This window comes from Cibotium barometz, chromosome 11 (genome assembly GCF_041138505.1).
Source record: "Cibotium barometz isolate CiBa-2024 chromosome 11, ASM4113850v1, whole genome shotgun sequence".
Classification (NCBI taxonomy): domain Eukaryota; kingdom Viridiplantae; phylum Streptophyta; class Polypodiopsida; order Cyatheales; family Cibotiaceae; genus Cibotium; species Cibotium barometz.
The window spans coordinates 48,919,394-48,940,462 of record NC_141056.1 but is presented as its reverse complement, the minus strand read 5'-3'; the positions used below and the strand labels follow the sequence as shown (position 1 = coordinate 48,940,462).

General features: G+C 49.3%; 1 protein-coding gene across 1 annotated transcript in view; it reads right to left on the bottom strand.

Moving 5' to 3' along the window:
• Nucleotides 1–250: 250 nt before the first annotated feature.
• Nucleotides 251–21,069, bottom strand: part of LOC147634275 (uncharacterized) — an 86,142-nt gene continuing 65,323 nt past the window's right edge. The window contains exon 13 of the mRNA XM_086805403.1: nucleotides 251–459. Within this exon, the coding sequence (XP_086661529.1) occupies nucleotides 331–459 (129 nt within the window). The 3' untranslated portion in view covers nucleotides 251–330. The remainder of the gene's footprint in view (nucleotides 460–21,069) is intronic.

Sequence of the window (21,069 nt, the reverse complement as noted above, 5' to 3'; positions counted from 1 at the left end):
GGGTATATAGGGTACTCGGTGGCAGCGATATATGTAGCACAGGGTGTTTGGGATTTATAGTATGTGGTAGAGGATAAAGTGTTAGGGTATGTGTAGTAGAGGGGGATCTCAAAAAGTAAAGAGTTCTTCACAAACTTTATCTTGTCATTAATATGATGAAGGAGAAAAAGGACTCAACCTGGCTTGAATCGTGAAGTACACAACCTGGCTTGAATCATGAAGTACACAACCACCATATACACATGACAGATTTACTCTCAATGCAATTAATACGTTAAGTAGCCAAAAACAGCCACGAAAAAATCCTGTGAATACTAGAGTTTTATGGTATTATTTTGATTCAATGTCCACACCATGTTCAGCATGGTTTTTTGACCTTGCACGTTCTATGCAGCTCACAATACGATTTCCAATGTGCCTCATGGCCCGACTACGTTGCCACGGTGCCATTTGCAGCACCTGATACCAAAAGCAAGACTTAGATATGAAGCCATTACCAACATAAGTCAAAAAACCACAATCCAATGAATAAAGCAACAGCAGACACAATTTTATGAGTTCTCAAGTATGTATCTTCCATCATAGTTACAAAGTAGCTTATGAGATAGAAGAAAAAAAGAAAAGATTACTACTGTCTTCAGGGGCCAAAACAGCCCATGAGACATCTGCAGGTACTGTGTAGATTGGGCATCCCCTACAACCTAAACAATGTAAATGAAAAGGAAAGATAGAAACTGTGAGGTGTGCCAAGAAGCCATCGATGGACAACAAAGGCACAATATGTCAATTTTCAAAGCCTGATAGGATTGCAGAACCATCTCAAGACCTCATTCGGTGACAAAGGGGGATCCAAACTCATGGCTTACTATAAGATTTAAAATAGGCCTCTATCTCCGAAGATTAGTGTGTATGGGTAAGGTGTCGCATGGACAGTGAACTCCTCTGCTGAGCTTTGGGTCTTCAATGTGATATGCATGTCTTCATCTGAGGCGTCTATGTGATATGCATGTCTTCATCTGAGCATCTAGCAGCAGCTAGATGTGTCACAACAGAAACTCCCTGTGACTGCATTTGTCTCCTGACATCATCTAGTACTTGGGTTTGGCACTCTTTAATGCTTTGGAAGAACCATGTAAGGGATGTCTGATACTGGCTCTGTTCTTGCTGCCTCTGCCCTTTCATGAGTTGATCTCTCTGTTGGGGCTAGGGTTTGGAGCAGCAGCTACACACACACAGTGAACTCAGTCTGAGCAGAAGAGAGAGAAAGAGAGAGGCACACAACTCGATGTGGATTATGTGATAATGAAATGAGTGCCAAGTACAAAAGATAAGGACACCCAATGAAATGATATGCATGAATCACCAAGACAGAAACAAAAATCACTAGTGGACACCCTAGGGTCGTAACATCCAGCCCAATCGAAATCATTGAAGGCGTTGATAGCCTGCCAATGCCTGGTACCTGAGCTATGCATAAATTTGCTAAACTGTGAGACTCCAAACTGAATGTTTGGCCTCGTATTGCATGAGTAGATCAAACATCCAATAGCTTGCTGATAGCATGTCATCAAAAGGATCACATGGATCCTAGAGACCGAGTCTGGCACCTGTCTCCACTAGTGTAGCAATAGACTTGCAGTCTTCAAGATTAAACCTCTTTAACAACTTCTATATATGCTTCAACTCCAACATGACAATACCATCAGCACGTTGAAGAAACTGAATGCCCAAATAGCAATGCAACGGACCAAAATCTGTCATTTGAAATGACACATGTAATTTATCCTTGAAGGCTAAAATCTTCTCATCGTAAGGGGATGTGAGCAGCATGTCATCAATGTATAAAACGATGACCAAGAAAACATCATGAGTCCACTTGACATAGAGAATACTCTCAGTTGGACTATTCTAAAACCCAAGAGCAATTAAGTATGCATGAATCTTCTCATACCGTGCTTAAGGTGCCTACTTGAGACTATACAAAGCCTTCCGTAACCTACACACTTTGCTCTCATGACCCTTCTGGAGCAAATCCACGAGACTAAGATACGTAGATCTCCTCATTTAAATCACCATTCAAGAAGGCAGTCTTGACATCCCCAACTCATGTACATGCCAACCATGATGTGTTGCCAATGCAATTATATGCCTAATGGTAGTCATACGAGATGGGGGAGCAAGGTCTTATCATAAATGATGCCCTTTTGCTGAGCATAACCCTTTGCAGCAAGCCTTGCTTTGTAGCGGTCAACACTACCATCAACCTTCCGTTTGAGCTTGTAAACCCACTTTGTACCAATGGCCTTCTTGCCATAAGGCAAATCTGCCAAATATCAAGTGTCATTCTTGAGGATTGAGCTATACTCATTCTACATGGCATGCAACCAGTGATCATTCTCTTGTGCTACCTCAAAAAAAAACAGGTTTTTCATCATCATTGCATGTGCTGAAAATGAGAGCATGATCCACATGATAACTAGATGCATAACGAGAACCTGCACGTGTGAGCTGTGATTTTACTATCACATAGTGTATTGAACAGCCATCTTGGCACCCTTTTGGACTCCTGGAATGGCTGTTTGTTCCTAACAGCGGTCAAGAAAAACCACCTAGGCCTCCACAATGTCGCGAGAGACTTCTTCAAAAAGCTACAAAGAAGCCATGGAAGGAGAGATCAACAAAGAAGATACCACCACATAAACGCTTCCACAATTCAGTGAAGACTTCGTCGGGGTAATCTTGAAACAAAACAAATTACTTCGGTAATAAATTGAGGCTAAAGAAGAAGCAACAAAAAAAGCCAAAGAAAAAAAAGCTAAGGAGGAGGCTGAAAAAGCCAAGGAAGCACTCAAAGAAGTCGAAAAGCCATAAGAACTTTCAAAACTTGATTTTGTTCCTCATCATGGAGCAACAAAGACAAAAAGAGGAAGCCAAAAAGACCGAAGAATGAAGGGACAAAGAAGCCCGAGGTAATGATGAACAAAGGGCCAAGGAGACCAAACGTAGCGGTAAAGAAGACCAACAATGAGCAAACCAAGTAGCCTGAGAACACCAACAAAAGGCTTGAATGAGACGCCATGCAACTCCAACACTAGCAACAAATATGCCGTCAATTCATCTATGCAAGCAAACATGCTGTCAATTCACCCTACAATGGCACAACAAGGTTTCTCCACCGCTCCAACCACCACCTGGCACCATCATACGAGCTCAACCAAATTTGAGTAAGTATGATGGTAAGTGTGATCATGCTCCAGTTAGGCAATTTATTCATCAATTTGTGGTATATTTTCCTTTGGCTAAGCTTTCAGATCCTTGTTGGAGTGGAGATCAATGTAGCAACACACACATAGATGCAGTAAGGAGAGAGAGATGAAAGCACAACACTCTAAGTAGATTGATAAGAATAAGTGAAGTACAAGTGAAGCGACATGATAAGGTCACTTACACACACTCATAAGAGTGCGTACATACACTCCAGGAAAAAAACCTCCTAAAGAGGGAAAAAGTGTCCTGACCCATTATTAACCTACATCCACACATCACTACCATGTAAATGGCTACAAATCTCCCATGTTAGATTCTAGCCCCTTCTCAAGAAAACCACAAGGTTGAGATACATAAACCTCCTCACGCAAGTCACTATTTAAGAAGGCAGTCTTGATATCCAACTGATGTACATTCCAACCATGATGCGCTACCAATGCAATAATACACCTGATCGTAAAATGGATACACCCAAGTGTGCTTGAAGTAATTATTAATAAAAGTGACAAAGAAGAGATATACCCTAATAGATCGTGCCCTCATGGGACCACATATATCATTGTGTATGATGTTACGTCCAGGACAAGTGCACACTAGCGCAAGGATAGATTGGAGGCCAAACGCAAGCACCTAGTGGAGAGACATCCCTAAAGTGGGAAGAGGCTTATAAGTAGAGGCATAGTTATAAGTATTATAGAGTTAAAAGCTTCTAAAAGCACTAGGGCTAATTATCAAGCCTAGTGGCGAACGCATTTCCAACAAGGTCTAAAGGTCTAATTTCGGCAAGTTTTGGCCTCTTCTGGTCTTCGCTCCCAAGAGGACTCCATGGCAACCGCTCTATCTCCCTCGACCGAGGCCGCCATTACCTGCCTTTCGTTTTCTGAAGCGGACCTACAGCTTCTCGCTACCACTGTAGCATCCCTAGAGGCCTCCACTCTGGTTTGCAAGATTGTCAGTTGAGCCACCCTGCGCGTGGCTGACTCAGAGATCTCCTTCAGGCTAGCCTCCTGGATGCACCTGCAAAGATCACAGATATTCATACATTGGGACGTGGCTACTACCAAGTTGAGTTCGATTCACCAGCCGCGTCTGATCTTGTTATGCAACTGAGCCCCATTGCATTGCGTACGGCCCAGGCCTTCTTTGTACGGTGGCAACATGGCTTCGACCCGGCATCTGACCCTCTAGCCGGAGTTTCAGGCTTTCCCGTGACAGTCTGCTTTCCACGCCTCAGGAAGGAATACCTTCCTCTTCTGCCGGTGATTGGTGGTTGCCATCGGGAGAGTCAAGTGATCCCCTTGATTTGTGGATCTAGATACCTTTCCATGTGCTCCAAGTCAACATTTGGTGGCTAGTATTCAAGGCCCTTGTCCACCTGTAGTAGTAGGCATGGATTCCTTCACCTCTTACTCACTTTTACATTGCTTGGATTTACTCTAAGGTGCACTCTTTATGGCTCGTTATTACAAGGCTTTCATTTCTAAGGTTTTGGGCTTTACACCATGGACATTTAATTGGCCCCTCAAGATGGGTGTCACTTGATTTTTCCCAACAATCTCTCCCTCAAGTGATATCCATCCCTCTAGCATATATGGATTTAACCTATTTTGTTTTATATACATTTTCATCATCTTAGCTTGGGTGATGTTTTACACAAGTTAGGAAGTGGGGGTGGCCTTATGGCCTTTGGTGATAAGAATGCTCAATCATCATGAGCTAGGTTAGCCTCTTCTGTTGAGCCAGAGGCCTACTCACCTTTCTCTTCTTCATCTGCAAAGTTTGCTTGTGTTTGTGCTTTCTTTTTGACGTAGCAATCCTTCTCCAAGTGATTTTTCCTCCCACAATAATTGCACTTCGTTTTACCCTTCATTTTTCTTTAGCTAAAATCATAGATCCACAAGATAAAGTCTATGTGGCAGCACCCCACCTCACGGGGGAAGTTGTTACTTGGTGGCAACATTGGTCACAACTTCACACAGACCCCATCACAGGCCAAGTCTGTTTTCATTGGAACACCTTCGTGGTGGCTGACCTCAAAGCCCATTTTCTTCCACCACTGTACATGACCAATGAGTTTTACAAACTCACTCAAGTGGTTCCCCTGTTTTGACCTATTCAAACTCACTCAAGTGGTTCCCCTGTTTTGACCTATTCAAACAAGGTCATTACAATGGCCCAACAGTTGGGCATATCAGAAGAAGCAAGGTTTAGGCACCACCATTAGGTACCTAGTGAGGAATTTTGAGCCTCAAACTTATGCACGGGCACTGACCCTCGCTCAGAATCAGGAGCTGATGCTGAACGGAGGCAAGCCCAAGCAAGTACAGTCTACCCCAAAGCCCCAACAGCAACCATCCACCCAGCAATCATCTACAGAGGGTAAGGGGGCTTAGAACAGCAAAGACCAAAAGGACTAAAAGAAAAATCCTTCGGGTCAATCAGGCAATAAGAAAGATTCTATGCCCAAGAAGACTCCTGAGGAAAAAGCAAAGGAGGGCATCACTAGAGGTTATCTCCAGCCATATGAATAGACACGCTACAAGACAGAGAACCGTTGTTTCTTCTGTCACACTGTGGGACACGGGAAGAAAGATTGCACCAAGTTCCAAGCTGAAAAGTTTGCTAAGGCATCCACTTCCACAGTAGCAACCGTAGCACATCATCCACACCTCCACCATCAGCCTCAAATGTCGTTCAGCTTTTAGATGAGTTGTACCTTGGTTCCTTATCACTTAGATGTGGACGGGTTCCCCCCTGGTCTACATACACACATCACTCATAAAGCTCAGCAATTTGAGTTTCAAGTTCAACGGGCCACATTGCAGCGGGATTTCATTATCTCCCCTCTTTTAGGGTGCGACATGATCCTCGAGATCCACCAGTTTCGACAGTATGCACCCATTCCTGATTGGAGGTACGACCATAGTCACAATGGACGGGGGACGGTAACGAGGGGCAAGCATGGGAACGGGATGGGGGACAGCCATATGTAGGGAACGGGGACGGGGGTAGGAACGGCACTTAAAAATTACTTTGTCAGTACCACCCACTCGCCTATACGAGCAAAGCTTGCATGTCCATGGCTGTGCACCACCTCAATGAGGGGATGGGGTGTGATTGACCTCATCCCACCATGTCCATCCCGTCGTCCTTCTACGGGTAGTTGGAACTTGAAGAGTCACTACCACGAGGAGGATGCCATGGATGATGGATGCCTCCTTCTCACTTGATAGCTTGAGAGAGAGAGAGAGAGAGAGAGAGAGTGAGGCTTGAGCCTTGAAAGTTGAGGGAGAACTTGAGAAGTTGAGTGTGAGGGTGGGTGGGGGTGTGTGTGTGAAGCTTGAGAGAGTGTGTGTGTGAGGGAGAGAGTGTGTCTTGAGAGGCTACAGGTTGCCTGTGTGAGAGCTTGAAACTTGAGACCTTGGCCCTTGAGGCTTGCCGCTTGAGGGAGAAAGAAAGAAAGAAAGAAAGAAAGATTTTATTAACGTCTTCCAAAAGACCGAACTCGGCCTATGAGACAAATCGGTGTACCTGTATGGGGTATCCTCTGTCATCCCAACAAAATGAAAAAGTACTGAACTAAAAAGCTGAATTTGGGTGTGCAATAAGTACAATGAGTGGTGGAGGGGATGGAGCTCTACTACTAGGAGAATGCAAAGCTATATCCATGGAGTATACAATCATGATATGCAACCTAGCTAGCTCCATCCTATACCATACTGGGGGTATAAAATGGTATACATCAATGAAGGGGGTGTCCACAGCTCCCTGAAGAACATGCTTGGGTGTGCTCTGAAGCGAGCTAGTCGCTCCGCACCCTCTCTGTGAAACTGAGCTCTGATCTCTGTCATCTCTCTCTGGTATAGGCGTGGTGTCCGAAAGCCAGGTGTCCTCTGTCTCCTGCGGGCTCTGAGTGTCTCTGCTCTCTGAAGAGTAATTCCCTGCCGTGTAGGGGCTGGGAGTGGGATGGATCTCTGAAAAAATGTAGTAATGTGTCTGTCGTCCCCCCTCTGGAGCTGTCTGAGCCTGTAATGATGTCTCTCTCTGGCGTTGTATGTCTAGAATGAATCTCCCCAGTACGCGCTGGTCTGCTGCCTCAAAGATCTGGCGTAGGGAATGTGGCTCTCTGAATAAAATGGGATATCTCTCACTGATGGCTGTATATGCTCTGCATCTGCATACATAATGCTCCTCACTCTCCACCTCTTCTCTGCACAATCTGCATACCCTCTCCTCTCGGGGGATCCGTGCTGCTCTGCCAGTCTCAATCTCCAATCGGTGTGATGAAACTCTAAGCTGACCAATAGCCACTCGGGAGCCGTGTGGTAAAAAGCCCTCCATGTATCTAGGCCTCTCTATAAATCCATCATCAGTGATACTCATGAAGTGATCTCTGTAGTATAGCATCTTCGGTGGAAGAGGCTCTGTAGGTGATATCCATGTCTCTCGTGTATAGAGCTGCCATAGATCCTGTCTCAATACTCTGTTCCTCTCACTATGAGAGAGACGGATATGTGGTGCATCTTTGTCATACTGGAATGGTGGTAGATGATCCATGTCTAGGCCATGCTGTGAGAACCAATGTGTGACCTGTGCATACCATGATCCTCTGTCTCCTGCCTCAGCGAGCTGTCTAGATGCCTCAAAAGCTCTGTATGACAATCTGTCCTGTGGCAGCTCTCTAAATCTATATAGCAGGCATATAGTCTGAAATATGGCCTCTACCATCATAGGAGGCACAGCAAACTCTGCTCGGATAATGTCATGAGGTACTGACGGTTTGCTGCATATCATGCGTGCCATCATGAAGGCATGTGGTCTCTCTATCTGTGTCCACCAATGGGTAGCAAGGCCTGGCGCCCATACCGCTACTCCATACATCAATGCCGGTGTGACTAATGTGTCAAATAGCCACCCCTTCGTCTGGGGCTCCTGAAAATGCGCCTGGTGGCACTGTCTCTCTAGCATAGCCAATGCTGCATATCCCCATGTCAATCTAGCTTTGGCTGCTGAACCCATGGTGAAGCGTGTGGCTGCTACAGAGAAGGTAACCACTAGGTACACGTATGATGTCACCACCTCCACCAGGCGTCCTGCGAGAGTGAATGTCAGCTGACTCCTGCCCTGTCTCAATGTATGAAAGACCATAGCCTTGGTTTTTCCAAGGTTCACAGTAAGACCCCTCTGTGTGCAAAAATCATCGAGTGCATGTAGATGCTGCTGTAGACCACCTGGAGACTCAGACACTAATACAATATCATCAGCATAAAGCATAATATGTACTGAGGTACCTGCTAAATCAACTCCATCTCCGCCTCCCCGTGTAATGAAGTCAGCCACCTCATCAATGTATAACCCAAATAGCGTGGGGGAAAGTGGGTATCCTTGCTTCACACCAATGGTGCTAGCAATAGTCTCGGACATACCTCCTGGACATCTGACTCGCCCAAAAACCTGCTCATATAATGCATAGATGCCCCATGTCATATTTGCTGGTATGCCAAGAGACTGTAGGCGCTGAAAGAGCCTCTCTCGTGGTACTGTGTCAAATGCCTTGCGGAAATCCACAAAGCAGCAATAGAGCTTTCTCTTCCTCACTCTGGCCTGATCAATCATACATCTCAAAGTGAATACATGGTCAGTGGTGGAGAAAGCTCTCCTGAAGCCTGCCTGCCCTGATGAGCGTAAACCTGCTCGCTCAGCATATAAGCTAAGCTCTTGCTCCAACACTGCACCATAGAGTTTGGCCAGCACGTGGCCAACCATAACCGTCCTGTAGTTGCTCGGATCGAGCATATCTCCTGTTTTGTGAATCGGCACAATGGTGTGCATCGTCCACTCCGCAGGCAAACCCTCTGCTAGTGCCCTGTTAAACAGGTGTGCAAGAAAAGGAGCCAAAGAATCTACTGCATATATGAGATGCTCACCCTGCAGGCCCATATGGTCTCGGTGGCCCGTCCATGCTATAGGCGGCGGATAGCTTCTTGTACCATCGAGTGGATAAAGAAGCTAGCTATGGTAGGTCAAGGCTCCTATGGTGGCTGAGGTATAGGTGGCTGCTGTGGGGCGTGGTATAGTTCTGCATATGTGTGCCATGTCTGTGGGTCTGCAATAGGTGTCGGTGTCCGGGGCTCTGGCTCTCTGAAGTGCCGCCATGAGACAGGGCTATCTCTACTCATGAAGAAATGAAAGATCTCTAGCTCCTGTATCTCTGCGAAGGCCCGCCTTTTGTGGCAAGTAAGTCTCCTCATCTCTCTCCTCGACTCCTGCTCGGTGATGCCTCCCAAGGTTCTCTGTATGCGGAGCCATGAGTATAGGGCTCTGCACTCGTCATCATACCATCTGTTCTGGGGCATAGTCCCAGATCTCGCAGGCTCTCCTGAGTGGACACGATGTGGGAAGCTTTGTAATGCAGCCGTGTATAGGAGTGATGCCAGCTCGGCTGTAATGGTATCCATAGGTGCCAGGGGATCCATGAGTAGGAGCCCATCCTCTACTCTGCCAGTGTATATGTCTGTCATGTCATGTGTGAAGTAGATGGTAGTGTGTGGCGTCGGTATGTGGGGGGCTGGTGATATTGGTGATCCGGCTAGTGAAAATGCCAAGTATGTATGATCTGTCCCAATAGGACGAGGTGGAATGGAGAATGAGGTGACAAGCTGTGATGCCTCCAAAGACCCCATAATGTAGTCTACCACCGTGCCTCCGGTCCGTGTATGACCCCCATGTGGGAAGCATGTCAGCCCTCCTGATCCCGGCCACTGTAGCATCCCGTTATAAATAACGAGACGATGCCTGGCTCCCAACTCTAGTAAGTGGTCCCCATAATGTCCTCTGTCTAGTCCAGTGTCCTCTGATGCCTGACTAGCCCCTATCTCCTCTGGATCCACAGGGTGGAAGATCTCCATGTCATCATAGTCATACACCTCACACTGTCTGCTCTGTGTGTGGGCATTGAAGTCGCCCGTAAGAAATACTTCCCCTAGTGTAGAATAATGCATAATCTCCTCTGACAGACAAGTGTATGGCGAGGCTCCTGTCTCCTCCTCCTGTGGCATGTCCTTTGTAATGACATAGGAGGATCCTGATGGAGAAAAGTAACATAGAGCTATGTATATAACCCTGTCCTGTGAGAGCTGTAAGCTGATCCACATGTATCTGGCCTCTGGATCCTGTGCTACCACTCTCAGTCTGCCCTGTAGCTCCCGTCTGAATAGAACTGCTACTCCCCCCCCCCGACCCTCTCGAGGTACCCTGGCGTGTGGTCCTCCTGTATGCTGACTCCCACTGGAATCCCTCTACTCGAGGTAGCCCTCTCTCTGGGCTCTGATGTGTCTCTGTCAGAAGTATGATGTCTCTCCCCATCATAACATGCTCCAGTCGTCCAGGCTGCACCCATAGTGAACCATTACAGTTCCATACTGCCATGTGTATCTCTCTCAGTGGCATAGATAGACGGAGTGTGTGTAACTCGCGGCGCCGCCCGGGGGACTAGGGCCTTTGACACACTTGTTGATACCATCAAAGCATATTAAAACATTTAAACATGGCCACAACCTTAACACATATCCATCATCACTTTGCATAAAACATAAAAGCTAGACAAAACATCCACAAATGCTGAAAATGGAGCTTGCACGTGTGACACGCATAGAGGCCGGAATGGGCCGACTCCCCCCTTGGAGTATTTTATTACCCAAGGAGAATCATATCATGTACAAGCTTTGAGGGCCTTACTCTCCCCACGGGAGATGCCGGATTATCCATATACAAATGCCATAACACAGCCCAACATGAGGCAACCAACCGGAACATAGGCTGTAGAAATGCCGAGCCAACAATATAATCCATATACCTCTGTGTGGGTACTGATTCTTCCCCAAAAACCACGGGTCTTCATGCAATAGAGCTGGTACAGCAAGTACAACTCTCCATTCAGCCGGTACAACAGGTACAATGGCTGGTAGAACCGATACAGTGGCTGGTGCAACTGGTACGGTGGCTGGTACAGCAAGTACAAATGCTAGTACAATATGTACAATGACCAATACAGCAGGTACAATGGCTAGTACAAGTACAAAAGCTGGTAGTCGGTACAAGGGCTAGTACAACAAGTACAGTGGCTAGAAATCATAATAAATGATTAAATACCCTTGCCTTCAGTATTTCTTCGCGATGGAAGCCTCCAAAACAGACCCCAACAGCCGGTATTCTTCATGGGCAGCCTTCAAGAGAGAGAGAAAGAGAGTAGCCATCGTTAGGGCAGCCTGTAATGGTGGTAGAGGCTAGTGTGCAGTCTATTAATGAAGAGAGAGGGCTCCAATTTATAGATTTGGGCCTCCCATGAGCTAAAATGGCAAGAGAAACCTACAATGACAAGTGGAGAGCCACACAATAGCTGAAGTGACAAGTGTGAGGCCACTTGTCTCACTTTGATCCACTTTCTAACAAGTGTCAGGCCACTTGTCTCACTTTGGTCCACTTTCTTGCCACATGTCCCAATCTAAAAGATGGGTCCTTCCATAAACTTTATCTCTAAAAATATCCCAACTGGTAGACATTCTGTCATAGGCACTTTGCCAACTCTTGGTATTTGCTCAATTCCAGATGTAATGACGCGAACAGAATTTCCATCACAGTCGGGCCAAAAATAGCAACTCTCCTAAATTTTAGGAGTGTGGTCCTTTGTATTCTAGGATAATCCCCCATTCCCAAAGCTTGTACTTTCCAAATATTTAGACATCCTGGAGTCCACCAGACTCCTTTCATACTGGGAAATGTCCAGGCTGGTGACATCCTCCCCAGCTTCTTAAAAGTTGTCCGTAACTTTAATCTTCAAGCCATATATTCAAGATATAATCATGTCCCATCAAGTGGGCGAGACGAGACAGTCTCAAAAATCCAATATATCTGAAGAATCCATGTCCCAAAGAAATGGGTGAGACTAAATAAGTCTCCTGCCAACAAGGCATCGGTCCACATGACCCTTGGCATAGACATAAGTCCCGTGGCAACCAGGCGTCATGTCCACTTTACCACTTGCACTCCGTGTTGGTACTCTGACCACACACCTTGGATGAGAGGTGGGCACAAGTAACAAGATAAAACAATCACTCGCAGGCATAAATAGCCTGGTGTTCCATAAACATTTCTGCTACCAATAGTTTGTAGGCATGTCGGCCACAAACTCACAGTACCCTCTCAAGTGCCCATGTTCCCTTCCATCTGCTCTATATTATTCCACCCACACATGGTAGAAACAATCTTCAAGAGAGCACGTAGGACAAGAGAGCACTACGCAGGGTATGTTGTGCTTGTCACTACCCTTTGACGTGCCCATGTTCCCTTCCATTTGCTCTCTATTGTTCCACCCACACATGGTAGAAACAATCTTCAAGAGAGCACGTAGGACAAGAGAACACTACACAAGGTATGTGAACCATGAGTTTCATAATCCATCTCAGTGAAAGGGAGTCATAAACATAATCCATAAACCTGAGGATGGATCCAACTCCCTAGAAAAGAAGACCAGGAATCCATAGACCTGTATACCATAATCCTTGTATACCATAACTCTTACCACATACTCCGTGCTAACCACACACCTTGGAGTAGAGGTGGACTTTATCCATAAAAGCATCATATCCATGAGATATCCAAAGATTTCTTCTCTATAAACTCGGACAAATTCGTCCATAGAAATTGCTTGTGAAGCCCAATATCTATATAAATCTCGTCCAAGAAAGAAATTGCTTGTGAAGCCCAATATCTATATAAATCTCGTCCATAGAAATTGCTTGTGAAGCCCAATATCTATATAAATCTCGTCCATAGATATAATCCATCCCAATAAAGGGAGCCATGAAAAGAATTCATCCCATTAAAGGGAGCCATAAACAATGTTTCCCTGAAACCATCTCAAGGCAAACAACAACACCTTTCTCCTTGTATAGCTATACAAGGGTTAGTGAACATCAAAAACACTTCATAGTAAATAGCAAAAGCACGAACTTTGCAAACTCAAAGTGTACTTAGCTTTTCTTTGCCAGGTTGGTCATGAAGCCAAAATAAATATCTCCTCACCATATCCTTAAGATATCCCGAGATATATCTCCATATAGCATGACTGTAAGCTTGATAATATAATCCACAATATCCATATGGAAAGAGTGCTAAACATGTGCACATAAAGCCAACTCAACACTTCCAAGATAAAATTTTGTGAATTTATAAATCCTTAGATCAACAAGCTGTCTACTGCTCATGCTCTTGCTTCATAAGCTATGAAGCGGCTGGCCATGCTTAACAGCAATGATGGTAAGTGTGGTCTCCACTTGAGATCTTTTCTCTTCCTTATTGATAGAAGGAAGCCTCCGCTTCCAAGAAAGCCTATGCTCTGATACCAATGTAATTCGCGGTGCCGCCTGGGGGACTAGGGCCTTTGACACACTTGTTGATACCATCAAAGCATATTAAAATATTTAAACATAGCCACAACCTTAACACATATCCATCATCACTTTGCATAAAACATAAAAGCTGGACAAAACATCCACAAATGCTGAAAAAGGAGCTTGCACGTGTGACACGCATAGAGGCCGCAATGGGCCGACCCCCCCCCTTGGAGTATTTTATTACCCAAGGAGAATAATATCATGTACAAGCTTTGAGGGCCTTACTCTCCCCATGGGAGATGCCAGATTATCCATATACAAATGCCATAACACAGCCCAACACGGTTTCGGTCTTAGCTCGTTGAAGCTCCCGCCATCCCCCCCCCCCCCCCCGCTCGTGCTGCCTGCACGCCCTTCTCCCCTTTTCTCCCTCGCGCCCTCTCCCTCCCGCCTGCCCTAGTTTATGCACCCCCCCTCCACCTTGCTCTCCTACGCTGAAGCGCCTCCATCTCCTCGCCTTCGCGCCCCCCCACTTCAGCGCCCCGTCCCCCCGCCCCTCTTTCGCGCTGCTTTCGCCCCCCCCCCCCACTTCAGCGCCCCGTCCCCCCGCCCCTCTTTCGCGCTGCTTTCGCCCCCCCCCCCAAGGGTTTGCTTCGCCGCCTTTCCCTTCTCTCCCCGTCTTTCTGGGTTTTTTTTTTTTAATCCTTCCGCCTTCCCCCTCCGCCCTTCGTGTGCAGCTCGGTTTCCTCCAGGTCTCTTCGCATTCGCTCCGCCTTCGCCATAGCTTCAAACTCTCATGGAGGCTCCTCCCGCCCCACCTCAGAGGGACTCTTCCGCAGCCCCCTCACCCGCCCTTGAGGATACCCCCATCAAGCTCTCTCTTTCGCCAGAAGAGGAAGCGAGCCTCGCCGCAGAGGTGGAACGCCTCCAGGCACATTCCACCATCTGCCGTATAGTTGGCACTCGCCCCAGCAGAGGGGAGATCCGGGATCTTCTTCAGGCCCGCCTGCTTGCAGATGTGGACAAGATCCTGGACGTTCAGCTACTGGGCCGTGGACACTATCAGATCGAGTTCGAGACAGCCCACAGCGTGGCCCAGGTCCTTGCCATGAGCCCCCTCGACATCAGGGGCGCTCGAGCATTCTTCAGACCTTGGTAGCATGGCTTTGACCCAGCAGCGGCCGAGCAGGGAGAGCGCCTTTTCCATGTTACAGTTTGCTTCCCTGGACTCCGCCACGAGTACCTGCCACTCCTCTCGAGGCTAGGAGCACTGGTGGGCTCGGTGCTCGAGACTGGCCCCACAGCAGCTTCAGTGGTGGCTAGAGCAGCAGGGCTACCTTCGGTCAGAGTTTTGGTTCCTGACATCTCCTCCCTTCCGAAGGTCATTCAGCTACCTAGGATAGGGGGGGGATGGATTGATCAGAGAGTGGAGTTCTCAGGGCTCCCGAACCAGTGCTTTATTTGTAGGCAGGTCGGCCACCTGGCCAAGGCCTGCCCTCGCAGGAGACCCCGACCTTCACCGCAACAGCAGGCCCCTGATGGCCCGCCCACAGATGCGGCTCGGTAGGCAGCCTCCGGGACACCTGCTCAGCCCACAGAGACCTCAGAGTGGCAGCCTGGGCAGGGGCGCCGTCGAGGTAGACAATGACAGCAGCATGCCCAGAGACCGATGCAACAGCAGCCACAGTCTCAGCACCACTGGGTTCTCGTGAGGAACAGCTTTGCTCCCCTCCAGGAGGAGACCCCAGCACCGACTGAGGACCAGGAGATGCCAGCACCCCCTCCTTCGCCCCCACCCCCCCCCCTCCCCCATCCCCCCCTCCCGCCTCGCTTCCACCTTCGCCTCCTCCCGTCCCCACTCCGGTTTCGGCAGCGGCTCCTTCTCCACCCCCTTCTCCCCCCGATCATCCCCCCCGCCCGCCTCAGCTCCCCAGGAGGCCCTGGCAGTCCCCTGGCGTTCACTTGCAGTCCGGAGGGCTCTGAGCACCGACCTTGCTCGAGCACCGCAGAGGAGACTTACCATGCCGATTCGGGCTTCACGGATATCATCTATCCGCAGTCGGCTGAGTCGTCTCGGCACTAGACAGCGCTCGGAGGCTTTTGATTACTCCTTCACACGGCTTTTTGGAGCAGAGGGCCCCCATGAGCCAGCACCCATCAGAGTGCATGTAGTGATACCTCTGGCCCGCGGGGAGGAGGCACTTGATTCAGAAGTGGCCTTCTCTTTCCCTCTCTGTGGCCCATGCGATCGGGAGTGGACTCTGGAGCTCGCTCTTAGCACTTTGACGACTCAAGCAGTTGAGTTTTCTCACCATGTGAGCGATCTGGAGGTGACAGATGTGATAGGCCAACTAAGGGAGTTGGCTCATTTTTTCTTGGATCCTGGGAGTGTGGACGCCTCAGGGATTCGTCATTTGGTCGTTCGCATAGTGGCAGACTTAGCACGCGACCCTGGATATGTATGCATACACGAGGTTGCTCTGTCTGAGCGGGAGGCAGTCGCCATGGGACACAGCCACTGGCGCCTGATCCGTGATTCTTGCAGCACACCGGGTGGGCAGATTCGTAGCCGCTCGGATGGGGACTATTCTCCATCCAAGCCGCTAGCGAAGGCCCGCCGTACGGCTGAGACAACATCCACCTCAGCAGGTCATCCATGAGGATCATCTCATGGAATGTACAGGGCCTTGGCAGAGCACATTATATACGTTATCGAGGTTGCTTGAGGCAGGAGCTTCAGAGATGCCTGGTTGGGGGCAGCATTGATATTTTGATGATGCAGGAGCACCACTTGGGTGAGAGCAGGATCCGGAGATATGGTTCGGTGATGCCTGGTAGATGGGACACCTTTTGGTCTGCAGGGTTTGGCCCTTTGGGTGGGCAGGGAGGAGTATGTACGGTCATTGCGGAAATATGGCGGCAGGCCATTGTGGATCGCAGGATCATTGTGCCTGGTAGAGCACAGTATGTCATTCTGAGGACGCATGATGAGATCTTTGGCGTGCTCAATGTCTATGCGCCCAACCATGCTAGTGCCAGAGCAGAGTTCTAGACCCACGTTACGGATGCATTGCCAGAGGCCGCACATTGGTGTGTCGGGGGAGACTTCAACATGCTTGAGGACCCGGCCGATAGGGTGGGAGGCAGTCATGTTACAGTGCACGGCACGGAGCTTGCAGCTTGGGAGCGATTTTGCATGTCACTGAGGATCACTGATGCATGGCAGCATGGGGCCTTCTCCCGCTCTCAGGACAGTCTTAGTTTCTCTCGGTCGGATCGCCGGCAGGGAGGGACTAATCTATCACGGATTGATCGCTTCTATGTGGGCGACTGGTTAGGGGAGCGAGGGGGCTCCGTTGGCATTCTCGCTGGCACCTCTTTTTCAGACCATGCGCCAGTTATTTTGACACTTGAGGAGAGGACACGAGAGACTAGCTTGCAGTTGAGGATCCTAGAGAGGGTTCTTACAGATCCTAGTCTCGCTGAGGACATTGAGAGGATATGGCATGATAGTCAGAGCTCTGACCAGGATGCAGCAGGCCAGTGTGCCCAGGGACTCATCGAGCTTAGCTCTTTTCTGCACGCAACAGCCTTGACACGGCTGGGAGAGACTCGCGAGCGGGAGCATCGGCTAAGACGTAGCCTTGCTTCGCTTCAGCGCCTCCAGGAGCAGCACCCTGCATGTGAGTGGGTGGCATCCCAGCTGAGCCAGGCACGCCAGGAGGTTAGAGAGGCAGAGGAGCAGAGACATGAGTTTTACTATCGTCGCCAGGCCTCTCAGTGGACGCAGCTTGGTGATAGAGTGACAGGGGAGTTTTTTGAGATTATTGGACCCCGCCATGCTCGAGGAGGAGTCCGCCAGCTTGGTAGGCCGGACGGATCGGTAGCTACTGAGCCCGAGGAGATCAGAGCCATTGCCACTTAGTTCTATAGAGACCTGCTTTCAGCGGAGCCAGCCACTGAGGCTCGGGATGCTTGCAGACAGACTGTGTGGGCCCATGTGCAGAGGAGGGTCACAGATCGTATGCGTACAGTTCTGGGAGGGCCTCTTTCAGAGGTTGAGCTTGCTGAGGCCTTGAGGGTCCTTCCGTGTCATAGTTGCCCAGGAGAGGACGGATTGACGCCTGCCTTTTTTATGCGCTATTGGGACCTTTTGGGGCCAGGCCTCCGCAGGGGCTTCCAGTATGTTTTGGACACTGGGATGATGCCACAGAGCTTTTCAGAGGGCTTGATCTTTCTTATCCCCAAGGGGGAGGGAGTATCAGATGATATTCGGCATTGGAGACCTATTACGATCCTCAATACTGTCTACAAGGTCTTAGCAAAGGCCTTGAGTTTGAGGATCCAGCCCTTCCTGGGGGAGTTGATTCATGCTACCCAGACAGGATTCGTCAAGGAGCGTAGTATCCTTGACAACATCTTCACCTTCTGGGAGGCGACGACCCGAGCTAGATTTCTTGGTGAGGACTTGGTCGTGATGCTTCTCGATTTTGAGAAGGCATACGATAGAGTCGATTGGGGATTCTTAGAGGGCACTATGCTTCGCCTGGGCTTTGAACCACGTTGGATTCGAGGGGTGGCGGCTTTGTATTCCGCAGCTCGTAGCCAGGTGCTGATTGCAGGAGGACGGGGGAGTTTTGAGCTGACCAGATCAGTCCGTCAGGGGTGTCCTCTCGCCCCGTTTCTTTTTCTCTTCTTTGCTGAGGCCATGAGCATGTATCTGACGGCAAAGGAGGTTGGTTTGAGAGGACTCCAGCTCCCAATCCGAGGGAGGACTTGCTCGATGCTGAGTTTGCTGATGACACGAGCTTATTTTTGCATGGCCAAGAGGCCAATCTTCATCGGGCAGAGCAGTCGCTCCAAGTTTTTAGTACAACTTCGGGAGCATTGATCAATTGGCGCAAGACAGTGGCCTTTTGGATCAGTAGCGCTCCCACTCCGGCATGGAGCCCAGACCCGGGTTTTAGATGGATTCCTCCTGGCACAACAGTGCGATATTTGGGATGCCAGATTGGACTAGATTTGTCACCTGAGCAGCAGATCGCCCCGCTTCTTCTGAGCATTCGGAAGAAGCTTTTGTATTGGAGTACAGCTCGGCTATCCTTGGCGGGGAGGGTGGTGGTGGCAAATCAGGTGCTTTTAGCGACCATGTGGTATATTACGTCCTGCTGGATCTTCTCGAGCTCTTGCATCAACCAGGTACAGAGGCTGATCAGGAACTTTCTTTGGTTTGGGCGGGATGGTCAGCCAGCCCGGGCAAAGGTTGCTTGGGCAGTCATTACACTTCCGCTGGCCCAGGGAGGCTTGGGCATTATAGATCCAGTTGATCAGAGTAGAGCCTTATTGGGGAAGCTTATTGTTCGGGGGCTGCTTCCAGGCGGCGCTGAGCCTTGGAAAGAGCTTCTTTTGCAGCGGCTGCAGGCTCGGGCTCCCCCAGCAGGCGGCACTTGGGCACCAAAGATACGATGGATCTTCATAGAGATGAGGAGGACAGGCCTCAGTAGAGGATGGGAGGACAGATTGCCTTGAGCATCCTGAGAGCTTGGGAGTTGCTGAGACCGGGGCTCTCTCAGAGACCTCCTGCTTGTGTTGAGGAGGGGGCCAGACAGCCGCTCATCTGGAGCCCAGCGGTTCGTACAGAGCAGGGTCATATGCTGGGTTCTCGGCCTCGTCTAGCCAAGGGACCATTGGCGGCAGGCCCAGCACGTAGTTTTGGAGATTGGCAGGCCTTCTGCAGCCTCCCAGAGGAGATCCAGGTGGAGAGGCTGAGTCACTTCAGAGGGGGGTTGATTATGAGGGATGACATTCAGGAGGCACTCACAGAGGAGTGGTTCACGCCTCTCGAGCTAGTGGCCCCACGGTGGATGGGAGCCTTTACACAGATGGAGATCCTGATTGCTGTCCGAGCTTGTACTGAGGATGGCAGATGCCTCTACTATGAGATCCAGGATGAGGGCAGACTTCAGAGAGTGGAGGTGGAGTCGCCTTTGGTTGCAGAGTGCATCTTTCAGAGGATACGGGTAGTGGCCGCCACTTCTCGAAAGTGGCATATTGACCCAGACCCTGCAGATGTGCTCCCTGATTGGCGCATATGGGCATATGCAGCGCGCCCCTTGGCTTGGCTCCAGCGGGACCCTGGTGAGTACGAGTGGCATGATCCTTATGCATCCCCTGAGGCCACGGAGATCACCTTTTTCCAGTATACTGTTCGGTTGGGGCGACATATTTTGACGGCGAGGAGGATGGTCTCTTGTCACGTGCATCCCGCACTTGGATGCCACGTAGACATTCTGTACAGAAGGTGCAGGACCTGGGATGGTGAACTGGTCCCATGTGAGCCCAGTCCGGGACGAGTCAGCCAAGGATCCATCTCAGATGTCCGAGGTCAGGTGTGCATTGTCCTGCACATGAGTCTAAGGTCAGGTGTGCACCGTCCTGCACATGAAGCAGTGCCAGTCCGCGCTGTGAGTCTCCCTCTGGAATGATGTCGGATGTGCTGTGTATCTGGTTTGCAACTGGATGCCAGACATCTGTAGGCATGTAGTTTGCATGTAGAGATGGGGTCAGCCCATAGGGCTACCCCAGGACAAGGGTTTGCATGTGCATACTTAGATGGGCATGGGGGAGGTGTAGAACCACCCCCAAGGGGCCAGGAGGGCCCAAGACTTTGCCCACCAGCCAAGGCAAGGGCTGGAGGGGCAGTCGGCCAGCTCCAGAGCCTCTGGACAGGCAGCCGACAGAGGGTAAAAGCCCTAGACAGTAGGCAGCCAGGTGTAGGGGCAGTCCCCACACCTATGCGCAGCATGCCCAGCAGCCAGGGGCTGTCCCAGAGTCATGCGCAGGCTGGACAGGTGTGAAAACACTTTATTAAAGTGTGCACACAGATTATTACAAGACTCAGTCGTGGGGCTGATATGAGCAGGCCGACTGGATGATAGGAGGGGTATAAAAGCCCAAGTCATAATTCATTTCATCCATCTCACAATTCACCAAGAGCCTCAAGCATTCAAGGGCCAGGACAGCCAAGGGTTTGCTAAAGCTAAGGGGTGAAGGACTGAAGGTCAAGGGCAGGTTTTCCAGCCAAGAAAAGGTCAAGTACTTTGTATTTGTTCAGATTTACATCATAATAAAGCAAATACACCATCCGTGGTGGGGGCCCTACAGAGGGTAATTGGGACCCAATACTGTGTCCTCTCCATCTTCCCCTTCTCTCTCTATTTTCTGCACATCGTCTTTCAATTTGTGCGTTAATTCCGTCGCGAAAAGAGTGCTGTTTTCTGAGTTTTGAAGTACCGATCCTTCTCCGAAGCTTCCGCATATTACAGTGGTATCAGAGCCTACTTCAAGGATGAAGATTCAGCAAAGAAAACCAGAAAATTTTTTCGCTCGTGTGGTTGGTTTTTAGACG